Here is a 15,432-nt window from a genome sequence, read left to right as displayed (position 1 = left end):
ACTCAGGCTAACACACTACACTACTGTTCCAGGACAGTGGGCCCTGGGTGTTTGTCTTCACTGCACTCGTGTGTGGTCTACAGCAAGTACTCAGGTATTTATTGCATGAAAAAAAAAAGATGTTTTCCTTCTGCTTGGATAGTGAGCATGGATTGGGAGGCCAATAGTCCAGCCGACATGAAAGCGATCCATCTTCTACAGGCTTCATTAAGGCTGTGAGTCTCCTACTGTTCATGGCCTAGTGTTTGCTGTATCTACACTGCTATTATGGCTTGGATATGAAATGTCCCTTCCACATGGGCCCATGGGTTTAAATGCTTGGTACCGTTTGGGGAGTTGTGGGATCTTTGGGATTGCGGGTCACCGAGGGCAGGACCTGAAGCTGGCATTTACTCCTGATTCTGGTACGAGCTCTTTGCTCCCTGATTGGCTAAGATGAGAACAAGCAATGGCTGTGAGCTTTTACTCCCAAGCAGGGCTGCTCCAGCTGCCATGCTCTCCTTGGTCACTGTGGGCTGCACCCCCAGAAACTGCAAAGGAGAATAAGCCTCTTTTATCCAAGTCGTGCTACATACTCCTACTGCTAGGGACAGAGCTGCTTCAGCCAGCATGCCTTCCCCGCCATGATGGACCAAACCCTTTAAAGGAAAGAGCCAAAGTAACCTCTCCTCCCTTTGGTTACTCCTGCTAGTTTTTTATTTTATTTTATTTTTTTATTTTTGGTTTTTCGAGACAGGGTTTCTCTGTGGTTTTGGAGCCTGTCCTGGAACTAGCTCTTGTAGACCAGGCTGGTCTCGAACTCACAGAGATCCGCCTGCCTCTGCCTCCCGAGTGCTGGGATTAAAGGCGTGCACCACCACCGCCCGGCCCCTGCTAGTGTTTTGTCAGAGTGATAGTTTGAGGAAGAATGGCCCCTGAGGCTCATATATTTGAATGCTTATAGTTCATCAGGGAGTGGCACTACTTGAGAAGGATTAGGAGGTGTGGCCTTGTTGGAGGAAGTGTGTCACTTAGGGGTGGGCTTTGAGGTTTCAGAAGCCTAAGCCAGTCGCAGTGTCACTCTCTTCCTGCTGCCTGTGGATCCAGATACAGAACTCTCAGCTCCTTTTCCAGCATCATGTCTGCCTGCACATCACCATGTTTTGTGCCATGATGATAATGGACTAAACCTCTGAAACTGTAAGCTGGCCCTAAATAAATGCTTTCTTTTATAAGAGCTGCTGGGGTCATGGTGTCTCTTCATAACAACAGGACACTAACTAAGCTAAGCAGTGATGAGAAAAGTAATTATTCCAGAGATTTGGTATCAAAGAGTGCACTCTAGTGACCGCCTGACTGTGTGGCTTCCAGTCTAGTTCTGGAATGAGTTCAGACTAGTTCAAGGAATGAGCAAGAGTCTGCAGCTATGGGACAGATGAGCACCAGAATGCTGTAAGTACGGCTCAGTGGGCCATTCTAGCGGGAGCTCGTGAGGGCCAGAATTCTGAGAGAAATGTAGATGTGAAGGCCAGACTTAAGAGCAGAACAACATCTCTGTTGGGAACTGGGTTAGAGAACGTTTGTGTCACACTACGGTAAAGAATCTGGCTGTAGTCTGCCTGCGATTTGAAATGTTGAATGAGGCTCAACTGAAAACTAATGGATTAATTTACTTGGCAGAGATGTCAGGCAGTAACATTCAGATTCTGGTACGGTTACTGCTCCCTGGGTGTATAGTCAGGATTGCGGTGAGAATTCAGAGGGCAAGTCAAGAAGGATGCGAAGAATCCTTAGTTTGTCGAAGAAAGGGACGAAAGCAAGTTTCAAGTTGCAGGCAAGGCAGGTGAGACAAGTGGGTGTGACAGTTAGAGACTAGCCGTGCCAATTACGGTGGCGCCAAACACTCGGCACCGGGGCAGCAGGAAAGGTGCTGTGAGGGCGAGAGCCCACCCGATTAAACCAGAGCCAACATAACCTTTCTCCCCTTAAGCCACGTTTATCAGGTATTTGGTTACAACAGCAAGAAATGTAGCACATATGACGGCTAAGATGAACTTTGTCATCTGCGTGTATGGTTACACTTTTATTGACCTGGGCACGATAAAGGAATTTAGTTGTATTTTCAAGATTTGAAAAGTCATTAACAGCTTTGAATTTTCTGTAGCTACTGAATTTGCAGGAGCATGGGAAAATCTTTTACTTCTAACCCACACAACCCAGAATATTCTACCATGAATGGGCAGCCAGGACACTCTCTTCTGGGACTACAATATACTTACTGCAGGAGCCATTCACATAGGTGGTAAAGAAGATGATGTTGTCTGCTCCCCTACAAAGAGGCAAAGACAGGGATAAGAAATGGAGTAAGGCTACTGAGAGATGACGTTAGGCTGGTCGCAAAGGCCCTGGCAGCGTCTGGCATGCTGCTCACTGTGCTTGGTCAGGTTCACAGTGAGCACTCAAGAGGAAAGGTGGGGAAGCCGCTCAGATGGTCCCCTGGTGGAGCTCCCCACAGCCTGCACCCCTTTGTCTCCTAGAGCCGTCTACCTCACTGTGAGAACTCTGCGGTCACACTGACAGACTTGCACTCCTACCCTGCCGTTGGACGCACACCATTCCCCCGCAGCTTCATGCTTCTCTCTAGTCACGAAATCATAACCTCACAACTCCCAGCACAAGCTTAAAAACTAGTCCTCCTGTGGGGCTCTCGTGGTCACTCTAACTGGAAGTCTTTCCTTTTCTGCAGCAAAATTCTAGAGCAGTGGCTTCTCAAAAAGTTCTGCTTCGCTGCGGACACTTGGAGTGTCTGATGACAGTTCTGGTTGCCACACCTGAAATGGGGCGAGGAGGAGGCAGACGTTACTCCCAGCATCTAGTGGGTACAGATCGGAACCCTTCTGAACACCTCGAAGTGCACAGAACATTTCCTCAGGGATGACTCATCCCGCCTAATACGTCATTGGTAGTGAAGGCAAGAATCCCTGCTCAAACAGCCATGGAGCCGGCATGAGGGAAGCCCCATGCTAGAGCGCTGTGCCCGACGACACACTGTCTGCCATCTGCCACTATCTGTCACCTGGCCAGTTGTTTTAATTGCGCGGCGTGTGTCTCATTGCCTCTGCCACAGTGATTGGCTTTTTCGGGTCAGTTGCTTTGTGGTTTCCCATCTGAATTTAGCCTGGTGCTTTTTTTGGGGGGGGGGGTTCAGGCAGGGGTTTGAGACAGGGTTTCTCTGTAGCTTTGGTACCTGTCCTCGAACTCACAGAGATCTGCCTGCCTCTGCCTACCAAGTGCTGGGATTAAAGGCGTGAACCACCACCACCCCAATTTAGTTAGCTTGGTGGTTTTTATGAGCTAAACAATTTAGTTATTTCATCAAATAGACAACTAGGTCAGAAGTTGAATTATCTAAATTAAACTTGGAAAGGTGGCTTGCGGGGAAGGAGGTCGGTCCTAAGAGCACTTATAAGTTACCATCAGCAGAAGGTCCCGGGTGTAAGCATGCTTTTTAGAACTTCAGGCTGGACATTCCTAGAGATCAGAGGTCTAAAGGTGAGTTACCAGCATCAGTAGCCTAGCTACCCTGAGTTTAGAGCTAAACAATTAAATATTGTACAAAAGTAAAATATCAGGGCTGGAGGGATGGTTCAGTAGTTAAGAGCATTTGTTGCTCTTGCAGAGGACCCGAGTTCGATTCCCAGCACCCACATGATGGTTCACAACTAACTGTAACTTCTGGACCAGAGGGTCTGATGCCCATTCTGACTCGCATAGGTACCTCAAGCATGTGGTACACATATATACACATAGGCAAAACTCATTAGAAAAAAAAAATTAGGGCTGGAGAGATGGCTCAGCGGTTAGGAGAGCTGACTGCTCTTCCAGAGGTCCTGAGTTCAATTCCCAGCAACCATGTGGTGGCTCATAACCACCTGTAATGAGATCTGGTACCCTCGTCTGGCCTACAGGCAGAATACTGTATAAATAAATAAATAAATAAATAAATAAATAAATAAATCTTTTTAAAAATTAAATGTAAAAAACCTTGTGTAAAGCTGGGTGTAGTGGCACATACCTTTGATCCCAACACCCAGGAGGTAGAGGCAAGCAGATATCTGTGAGTTTGAGAGCAGCCTGGCTTCATAACATGTTTTAACAGCCAGGGCTACATAAAGAGACCCTGTCTCAAAGCAAAACATCACATATACATAATGAAGAAACGTTGCATAGGCAATAAAATATCATTCAAAAATAGCCTTTTATTATAAAGATGAATTTCAATGGCTAAGGTTACCACACCTTAAAATGATATGAGTATTTTAGTTCTGTTAGAAGTGACTTGTTAATGTACAAATGACTTTCTTGCTGTCAAAAAAGTCCGTGTTCAGAGTGGACCCAGTGGACCCAGTGCCAGCACCACTGATTAAAACATGAAATCAGGTGTGGCCTGGGCACAGAAGCACTCCAAAATCCTCCTTTAATGAAGGCTTCTGGAAAAGGCCCACCTCATTTAAGTAGCATAGCTAGTATTTTAAGTGCTTTGGGTAGATATATTTCAAATATGTATGATTTATTTCTTCTGGTTCCCTAAGTAGAACACATAAAACCCTTGGGATCTGGGGTCGTTGCCACGAACATTAATCATATCAAGCCATAATGCAGTGTTCTCCCAGAAGCTGCTGAAGTGAGTGTCCTTCCTTGATCCAGCACAGTAATTGTGTCCTGAGTGCTGTCTGTTTTCTCAGGGCTCTCCTGCTGGCCTCCAGCTTTCAGGTGTAATTCTAAAATTGTCGCGTGCTTGCTGCTAGCGGCCCTGCAGCTCATCTCTGGCTGCGATCTGCTCTTAACTGGGGAACCAGATTTGTTGAAATGAGTCGGTGGAAAGGAAGAGACTCTGAACATGGACCTGAGCTAGCAGAATGTGGGAGGTCTGAGGCTGCCTACTCAATGCTTGCTTCACCACCCTCCAGAGTCTGCAAAGAGGCCTCCTTTCGCCAAGGGGAACCTGACGCCCAGAGAGGGAAAAGCACTGACTAGAAACAGAGCTGGGCTGGGACAAAGCAACTTCGCTCCCAAGTTGGAGCTGCCTCTGGTACGCGGCACATGGTCTTTGGGCAGGCACAGAGGGTAGGGCACGCTGCCAACAGAAGAGAGTGTTTTCTTGCTGCAAATGGTGGCACTTGCGCAGTCTGGAAGCCCTTTTGGCTCTTCCTGTGTTCACACTATGTTTTACGCAACTGAAATGGAGTGCTAGACAAGGAAGTGTAAGCCCGGCTATAGAGAAGTTCCAAAGACCCCACATTAAAGCCCCATTTTATGTCCCAATTGATGTTACCAGCTACGGAGAAAAACTCTTTGTAGGCAGCAGTCACATGAATTATAACAGTCATTGAGACAAAAATCCTCTGCCAACACAAATAGAAGCTCCTCCAGGGTCAGGTCTGCGTCCCAGCTCTCTTCCTATCCCCCATGGAGCTCCTCCAGGGTCAGGTCTGTGTCCCGGCCCTCTTCCTATCCCCTATGGGACCCTGGAGAATACTTGGCACAGAGCAAGTACTTGCTATTTATTCATGTGACTTCTGGCAGCACTAAGGTTTAGTGCTCTGCACAGATGGAGTCTTGTGTTACTCACCATTTGGCCAAACATACTGCTTTGTGGATTTCTTCCCATTTTTCCCCAAAATTCTTGGACACCCACAGGCCATTCTGAAAGATTATAAATGACTTATCAAAATTCCAGCTTTATTCTGTGCAGCTGTTTATATGACCTTTCATGATTCACTTCCAACCAGTCAGTACCGTAGAAAGACATACTGGAGCTGTCTGAGCAAAACACTCACACACACACACACACACACACATGCATGTGCACTATTACTTAGACTTGGAGTCTTGGAATTGAGAACAACAAATTCATCTAAAGCACCCTGTGTGCCAGGCCCCGTACCAGACACTGCATTCCTGCCTCTGGAGGAGCTCGCAGTTTAACAAGAGACACCAGAGAGCTCACTACCATACAGAGTTATGGATGTGGTCCAGCGTAGAAGAGGGGAGAGGAGGCACAGCGACAGCGACAGCTGACTGAAGAACACTGACTGAAACCATGGGCAGTACGGTCAAAAGGATCAGGGGATGCTAGTGCAGAAAGACAAATGAAGACTAGCAAAGGTAGGAAGGGGACAAACATGGAGGAGCATGAAGGTCAAAGGACATCAGTGGTGCAAAACTCCAAGGTGAGAAGATGAGGAGAAGTGAGGTGTACTCAGGCGGGGGGGGGGGGGGGGTGAGGAGCCTGGCTTTTATGGGAGCTCTCAGCAGGAAGGTCACTAAGAGGGAACAACAGTGTCACCTTTTAGGTCACAACCATAGATGAGAATGGAGAAAATGGATTTCAGAGCATCCCAGCTAGAGGCAGGATAGGAAAGCTAGAGGCCTTCAACCATGGCCTTGAGGAACAGGATCAGTCAGAAATGAAGCCAGAATAGAACTGACTTTTCCAATAGTTCAGTGTGTGTGTGTGTGTGTGTGTGTGTGTGTGTGTGTGTGTGTGTGTTTGTGTGTGTGTGTGTGTGTGTGTAAGTCAATAACGTCAGGTGTGGGGGATGTGGGGTACATTGTATAGTTAACTACTATAAATATTGTAGGAACACACCTGAGAGGGGAGCAGAGACGCTCAGCTGGGACTGAGTTGGAGCTGCCTGTGGGACACACACCTGGAGAAACCTGGGGTCCCCAAGACAGGAACCTGCTGGCCTCTGGGAAAGCCAGAGCAGGAGGTAAGGATGTGAGAGTCTACATTCTAAGCAGAAAACAGCCGGGGGGTTGCTTAGTGCAAAATGAACAGAAGGCAGTGAAAGAGTTTAAGAAAGAGACCACCAAGAAAGTCCATCTAGAAAGGTAGGGTCAGAGAGTATGGGGTCATAGAGCCAAGGAAACGGAGGTCCCAGGATGCGTGATTGGCCGCTGCTTTGAAATGGAGCAGTTAAGTACAAGATGTCTGTCAGTGTCAGGAGCCCACTGAGTAGCCTCAGTGGGGGTGGGACAGAAATACCCTGGCTCAGCAGAAACGGACTGGGGCCCATCTGGGCGGAATCAGTCTTCAGTGATATTCTCCCCAACTTCCTCTCCTCTGTGACAGTGACACTCTTAGGAGGGTGGCAAGTCACAGTGTCCTTTGCAGTTCAAGAATGGTGACTGCAAACGTTTCTCTCCTTCCCTATTCCAGCAGCAGCAGAATTCACTCATTAAAATAACATACACGGCAACTCTACATCACACGTACCTGAACAGAGGGTCTGCAGAAGTCATTCCCAGATGGGAGGAGTGTAAAAACACACATTTCATCATGAGGAGACTTAAGGAAAAGTCCTTTAAAGCCGGGATATTCTGGTGCTGTAGACCAGGAAAGGCAAGCTGGGCTAGACTCACCTCAGTGCTGAGGGCGAGCAGGTAGTCAGAGTTCTGAGGGCTGTACATCATCTGAGTCAGAGGATGAAAGGGGAGGTCTGTCTGCACAAAGTTCTTGGCGAAGTCTGAGGACCTGAACACTCGGCCTCCTCGGCTTCCACCGGATACCTCTGCTGTTAATATCACCTGGCCGGACAGAGGAGAGGTCAGGGTTAGGAGGAACATGGTGAGGGCAGAGGTGTGTATGTGTCTGTTTGTCTGTCTCCAAGTTCTAGTCTTAAAAGAAAGATGCCCTGAATTGAGCCAATGTATACCTGGTTGTTTTTTTGTTTTTGTTTTTTTTGACTCCAGTTCGTTTTAAGATGTAGTTTCCCCAAAGACTACAACGTTGTCAAAGGGAACAACTACCACACAAGCATGAAGGGTTTTGGTGCATTTTGGATGTGAATCAGGAAAAACAATCTGCACTAAACCCCACTGGTTTGTGATCAGTGTGGTAGTTTGAATGTAACTGGCCCCCATAAGCTCATAGGGAGTGGCATTATGAGGAGGTGTGGTTTTGTTGGACTAGGTATGGCCTTGTTAGAGGAAGTGTATCACTTCAGGGGCAGGCTTTGAGGTCTCCTTTGTTCAAGTTTTGCTCAGTGTGACACTCAGACCACTTCCTGCTGCCTGTGGGTCAAGACGTAGGATCCCCATCTTTTCCAGCATGATGCCTATCTTCACACCACCATGTCACACCGTGATGATGAGGGACTGAACCTCTGCAAATGGAAGCCACCCCAATTAAATGTTTTTCCTTTATAAGAGTTGCCATGATCATGGCGTCTCTTCACAGCAACAGAAACCCTAAGACAATCAGCATCAAACTATGTTTAATATTAAAAAGCCGCAATACCAAACTAAAATGCTGTCCTAATTTCATTTATGCTGCTTGATAAAACACACTGAGAAGAAACACCTTACACCTTAGGGGAGAAAGGGTTTATTTGGCTCTCAATCCCAGGTTGCAGTCCATCATTGTGTGGAAGCCAAGACAAGGATTTGAAGCAGTTGGTTACACCCACAGTCAAGGGCAGAGTGTGAAAACACGCACGCCTACTCTTGTGTAGTGTCCTTTCCACACCTGCACGCCCTGTGTTCCTCTGCCTGGGAACTGTGCTGCTCACACTGGGCTAATGCTATCAAGACACCCCCAGAGATATGCCCTTGGGCCAGTTTGATCTAGACAACTGTCTACTGAGGCACTTCCTGAGTGATTTTAGATTGTGTCATGTTGATAATTAAAACTAGCATCCCAATGCAATACTGTGAGACTGTAGGTCACTCCAACACTGACAGCTTCAGAGGGCAAGCAGTACCCACTTCACATCACAGGAACGAGTCTCACCTTTCCGGAGTTCTCAGGACCAATCGCCATGCCAAATTCAGTCCGAATGAAGGTGTTATTGATGAGGTTTGTAATATCCTTAAAGTTCTTTCCATAATCCTCACTGAAAGGGAGGAGACAGGAAAAAGAAGGGTGTTTAGAGTGTGGTGTGGCAAGCCTGCTAGACTTCTTGGCCTTTATTCCCCTTCCGTGACGTTCTCCGTCAGGGTGGAATTAGCCTGAAGAACATGATACTTTCCTTGCCAGTAACAGGTTCCAGAATGGGGGAGTGACCTAACGTAGAGCCAAAAAGAGAGAAAAGCCTTCCCAGGAGATTTTCTAGGAAGCACATTACAGATAAGATACTTGTTAAAACTGGTTGGCCTTCTTCCAGACCAGTGGTTCCCAAATGGGGTGGATTTGTTCTCCACTCTGAGGGATGTCTGAGGACAGCTTTGATTGTCTCAGTCCAGATACTCTTTATGTTGCTGAACATGCTGCAATGCACAGGGCAGCCCCACAGTAGGGTGTTATCTGGACCCAAGTGTTGAAGCATCATTGCTGAGAAACACCACAGTGTGGTATGCGAATGCAAAATTAATTAATTAATAAAGATGTTTTTCACAATGAAAGGGCAACTGAGGTGACTCTAGAATCCCAGAAAAGCAGAGATACAACACAGGAAGTTTCTCTGTATTTAGTTATGTGAATCAACAAGTTCCTTGTTAGTCAAGCTAGTTTGAATTGGGCCTCTGCTAAACTGCAGCCCAAGAGCTCCTAACTAACCTGTGAGTCCACGTTACCATGGTAAAGCGGTGATGAAGTGCTCGTGGTTCTGATGTTTTCCTGTGAGAGGTTAGCATCTCTAGCTCGGGCATAAGCTACTAACTCAAGTAGCCTGAAAACTACAGTTAGAGAAAGCAAACAACCAACCCCAACTTTTGGTTTTTCAGTTTTCCCCAAAATTTCCTCCAATAAAGCTTCTGGGAAGCTGGAATCCATGTGTAGCCTTTTGAGAAGAGGATCAGTAGCTGTCTGATGATAGGCCTAATACCATGGACAACTCCCTGAAAAGGACACGGAAAACTCAGACTTCATCTTGATGCAATTTACAGGGACTGGACTTGATGTGGGAGCTGGGCTTTCCACCTTTGTAGGAGAAGCTTGATCATAAAGTAGGCTGAGAAGAGATTGTATGCTCAGCCCTTACTGGGGCATCTTCATCAGCTCCCACCCTCTGCCAATGCTTGCTCGGGGAACATCACAGAAAATGCGGAAAGAAGGGAAAAGCTGGAAGATGGGAGAGGACTGCTGGGAAATTCTGGCTGTGACACAGCAGTTACACTCATGAAGTTGCACCAACCGTGGCTACCAGCACAACAGCAAGCTGGCCGAAATTCCCATACAGATGGGGAGAGGACCTCCAGGCCCCCCCACCCTGCACTGAGGAGCTACAGGCAGATAGCTGACAGGGAAGGGAGAAGCATGTTTCTTTGTTGGTATGAAGAGTGGTAAATTTCTCAATATTCTGGTCAATGAGCTCACATCCATGCACGTACAGGCAGCAATCATTGGCCTTCTGACTTACAAAAAAAAAAAAAAGAAAAAAAAAACAGAAAAAGGGGGAGAAAAGCTAGTAGGGGGTGGCATTGGGAGGGATACGGGGGGGCTAGAGGGAGTAAATGGGGGGTCTATATGATCATTATATATACATATGAAATTATCAAAGAATAATATGTATATATAAAAGTCTGATTATCTATTAGTGAACACATTGCAAGCCAGGTTCTCAGAACCAGAGGAAATCTATGTAGTGTTTACATTTATTACTTAATAAGATACTATAACTTTTGGGAGAAACCTTAGTAAATAATCAAACTGAGGAATACGAGAGAGGCAAAGCGTTGAGGAGACCACTGTGTTTCACAGCAGCTGTGCAAGGGGAGGCAATTTATCAAAAGTCAACTAGCTACTTAAAGACTAACTTGAAACCACAGTCCAGTCCTCTAAGTCTTAGCCCCAAACTAGAGACAGTCTATTATTTGTGAGGAGTCTTTTCTGCTTACAACCTGGGAATCATTTCTCTGGTCAGTCTCTACTTGGCAGTAGAAGCCAGAGGCACAGGGACATGCCTATGCCTGCTTGAGCATTCTCCCATTCTCCGAGGATGATACAGCAAACCACATCTTGGAGTTACTAGGGTGATGCCTCTACATCCTACCCCTGACACACACACACACACACACACACACACACACACACACACACACACACACACATTTCCTAGATAAATAAGACAGAGTGGATACTATCCAGCAGTTTCCTTTACTGCCCTATCTCTGGCTTTGGAGTACATGATCTTTCTTGTCTTCCAGGCAGCCAGCAGGGGACGTGCATAGCAGTGCACAGCTCTGCAGGGTGCACACCACTAATAGCTCAGACAACTGTCCAAGGGGCTGTGGTGGCTTGATTATCCCTGGTTTACAAATCTTCCTTCATAGCATCCCCAGGGAACCTTCACAAACCTGTTGGCACCGCTGCTTGCTTTTTAAGAACTTGGTAACAATAAACACATCCCTGCCCTCCAGAAAAAGAAGGCCACATGGGTGAAACAAACAAACAAAAATCCCTGGCAACCCTCCACTACGATCAGCTGCTTAGCAAGTGGAGAGAACGGGTAGAGCTAACCACTGGGAGTTCAGTGGGTTTCCCTTGATGTACTTCATGCTCCAGCATGAACTGGAAATCAATAAAACATCCTGAAAAAGAAACCTATTTCTCAAACTCCATATGACTATATAATTATAAACAGTAATCAAATGATTGCTAACCATGGAAACCCTGTAAAACCATCTGCTTTAGAAATAAGTCTTAGTGACAATTCCAGTCACATCTTCTGGTTACCCAGAATAAGTAATCATGTTAGTCTATATCTGTGGGGTGAACATGGGCATCAACAGTTTCAGCTCAAGATGTCACCAAGCACAAATGTGTGTACAACAGAACTTGTCTAAGTCACTTGGCTATGATAAAGGAATACCATATTCTGGAGGTCCAGAAGCCCAAGATCAGGGCACTGAGAGATTCCATGTTTGCTGAGGTCCAATTCCTACATCTTTTATTTATTTGCTTTTTAACTGGGGGCTTGCTATGTAGCCAGGTTTGAACTCACTGTGTAACATATCCTCCTGCCTCAGGCTACCAAGTGCCTTATGACAGGGATATGCCATCACACTTAGCTCTACACCACCCTCCTATCATCGTGACTGTGCAGGGCTGAAAGGTTAAGCAGATCTCTGAGGTTTCTTTTAAACAACACTAACACTATCAGTAAGGGCCTTGCTCTCATGTCCTAATCGAACCTACCTAAGGTCCCTCCTCATATAGTTCAGGAACTCTTGCTTAAGGAATGGGGCCACTCACAGTGGGTTGAATCTTCTCATATCAATTAACCATCAGAAATATCCGGCACAGGCATGCCAAGGGCGAACCTGATCTAGACAACCTTGGGGAAGGGGTTATAAGATAGGGTTCTTGTCAGGAACTCGCTCTGTTGACCAGGCTAGCCTAGAACTCACAAAGATCTGCCTTCACCAAGTGCTGTGATTAAAGGTGAGCATCACCATGCCAGGGATAGACAACTCCTTGAGACTTTCTTCTTGCTGGGTATGCCTTTATTCTAGCACTCAGAAGGCAGAGGCAGGCAAATTTCTGCCAGTTTGAGGCCAGCCTGCTCTACATAACAAGTTCTAGGCCAGCCAGAGCTACATAGTGAGACCCTCTCTCAAAATGAGTAAATAAATAGGTTTTATTCTCAAGTGATCCTATTATGCCAGGTTGACCATTTAAAATGACCACAAACATCTCAATCAGATATGGTAAGACACCAGGTACAGTGCATCCTGCAGCACACAAGAAGGGATAAGTCAAATAAAAACTACTACCACTAAAATATATAGGCTACCCAAAGTTACAGGCTCTTGCCATTTCTCTCGGTTACCCTCCAAAACTTTACAGTAAGATCCCACTGCTAAAGGCACCACATGCTTGAGTCACGAAGCATGGAGAGATACAGGCGGTCTTGACCGGGAAGCTTCACCTCTACAAGGCAGCTTTATTTTATTGAGCTGTACATTTTTTTCTACTCCCTTCCCTTCCTCTCCCCTCCCCTACAACTCACTCTCATGGACCCCATGCTCCCAATTACTCAGAATATCTTGTCTTTTTCTACTTCCCATGTAGATTAGATCTATGCATGTCTCTCTTAGGGTCCACATTGTTGTCTAGGGTCTCTGGGATTTGTAGGCTGGTTTTCTTTGCTTTATGTTTAAAAACCACTTATGAATGAGTACATATGATAATTATCTTTCTGGGTCTGGGCTACCTCACTCAATATGATGTTTGCTAGCTCCATCCATTTGCCTGCAAACTTCAAGATGTCATTATTTTTTTCTGCTGTATAACACTCAACTGTGTAAATGTACCACATTTTCCTTATCCATTCTTCAGGCAAGGGGCACTTAGGTTGTTTCTAGATTTTGACTATGACAAACAATGCTCCTATGAACATAGCTGAGCACATGTCCTTGTGGTACGATTGAGCATCATTTGGATATATACCCAAAAGTGGTATTGCTGGGTCTTGAGGAAGGTTGTTTCCTAATTTTCTGAGAAATTGCCACACTGATATCCAAAGGGGCTATACCAGTTTGTACTCCCACCAGCAATGCAGGAGTGTTCCCTTTACCCCACAACCTCTCCAGCATAAGTTGTCATCAGTGTTTTGATCTTGGCCATTTTTTACAGGTATGAGATGGAATCTCAGTGCTGTTTTGATTTGCATTTCTCTGATGACTAAGAATGTTGAGCATTTCCTTAAGTGTCTTTCTGACATTTTAAGATTTTAGATTCCTCTGTTGAGAATTCTCTGTTTAGTTCTGTACTCCATTTTTTAATTGGATTATTTGTTCTTTTGATGACCAACTTCTTGAGTTCTTTGTATATTTTGGGGATAAGACTGTCTGATGTGGGGTTGGTGAAGATCTTTTCCCATTCTGTAGGCTGTCATTTTGCCTTGTTGACCTGTCCTTTGCTTTACAGAAGCTTTTCAGTTTCGGGAGGTCCCGTTTATTGTTTCTCTTAGTGTCTATGCTACTGGGGTTATATTTAGTAAGTGTTCTCCTGTGCCAATACGTTCAAATGAACTTCCCACTTTCTCTTCTTTGAAGTTCAGTGTGGCTGGCTTTATGTTGAGGTCTTTGATCCATTTAGACTTGAGTTTTGTGCATGGTGATAAACATGGGTCTGGTCTTGATTTAATTTTGGTAAGTGATATTTATCCAGAAAGTTGTTCATTTCCTTTAAGTTTTTCAATTTTGTGGAGTACAGGCTTTTGAAATATGACCTGATGATTCTCTGGATTTCCTCTGTGTCTTTTGTTTATGTCCCCCTTTTCTTTTCTGATTTTGTTAATTTGGATATTCTCTCTCTGCCTTTTGGTTAGTTTGGATAAAGGTTTGTGTATTTTGTTGATTTTCTCAAAGCACCAACTCTTTGTCACACTGACTCTTTGTATTGTTTTGTTTCTATTTTGTTGAGTTCAGCTCTCAATTTGATTATTTCCTGCCCTCTAGTTCTCTTGGGTGAGTTTGCTTCTTTTTGTTCTAAAGTTTTCAAATGTTCTGTTAATTCACCAGTTTGGGATTTTCCCAGCTTATTTATGTAGGCATTTAGTGCCATGAACTTTCCTCTTAATATTGCTTTCATTGTGTCCCATATATTTGGGTATGTTGTGTGGTCATTTTCATTGAATTTTGGGGAGTCTTTAATTTCTCCCTTTGTTTCTTCCTTGACCCATTGATGCTTCAGGTGAGCATTGTTTAATTTTCATCTGTTTGTGGGTTTTCTGGAATTAGTGTTGCTGTTGAATTCTAATTTTAAGCCATGGTGATCTGATAAGGTACATTGGGTTATTCCAATTTTTTTGTATCTGTTGAGGTTTGTTTTGTTACCTAGTACATGGTCTTTTTGAGAAGGTACCATGATGTGCTGAGAAAAAGGTATATTCTTTTCTGTTTGGACAGAATATTCTATAGATGTCTGTTAAGTCCATTTGAGTCATAACATCTGTTAGTTCCCTTATTTCTCTGTTCATTTTTTGTCTGACTGGCCAGTCCAGTGCTGAGAGGGGAGTGTTGAAGTCTCCCACTATTAGTGTGTGGGGTTTAATGTATGCTTTAAGCTTTAGAAGTGTTTCTTTCACATATGAGGGTGCCCTATATTCGGGGCATAGATGTTCAGTATTGAGATTTCCTCTTGATGATTTTTCCTGTGACTAATATGAAATGCCCTTCCTTGTCTCTTTTGATTGATTTAAGTTTGAAGTCTATTTTGTTAGCAATTACGATAGCTACACCAGCTTGTTTCTTAGGTCCATTTGATTGAAAAAATTTTTTCCCAACCCTTTACTCTGAGGTAATGTCTGTCTTTGAAGTTGAGGTGTGGTTCTTGTATGTGTAGCAGAAGGATGGATTCTTTTTTCATATCTAATCTGTTAGTCTGTGTCTTTTTATAGGTGAGTTGAGTCCATTTATATTAAGGGATATTAATGACCAGTGATTGCTATCTTCTGTTAATTTTTTTTTTTTTTTTGGTTTTTTGAGACAGGGTTTCTCTGT

The 15,432-nt window shown here is 44.9% G+C and overlaps 1 protein-coding gene across 1 annotated transcript in view; it reads right to left on the bottom strand.

The window, feature by feature from the left end:
• Sort1 (sortilin 1) overlaps positions 1 to 15,432 on the bottom strand; it is an 83,647-nt gene that overhangs the window by 29,656 nt on the left and 38,559 nt on the right. The window contains exons 6-9 of the mRNA XM_005367922.2: positions 8,777 to 8,879; positions 7,408 to 7,572; positions 5,612 to 5,685; positions 2,210 to 2,308 (exon numbers count right to left, since the gene is read on the bottom strand). Of these exons, the coding sequence (XP_005367979.1) occupies positions 2,210 to 2,308; positions 5,612 to 5,685; positions 7,408 to 7,572; positions 8,777 to 8,879 (441 nt within the window). The remainder of the gene's footprint in view (positions 1 to 2,209; positions 2,309 to 5,611; positions 5,686 to 7,407; positions 7,573 to 8,776; positions 8,880 to 15,432) is intronic.

This window comes from Microtus ochrogaster, unplaced genomic scaffold (assembly GCF_000317375.1).
Source record: "Microtus ochrogaster isolate Prairie Vole_2 unplaced genomic scaffold, MicOch1.0 UNK25, whole genome shotgun sequence".
NCBI lineage: Eukaryota > Metazoa > Chordata > Mammalia > Rodentia > Cricetidae > Microtus > Microtus ochrogaster.
This window is presented reverse-complemented; position numbering and strand designations above follow the sequence as displayed.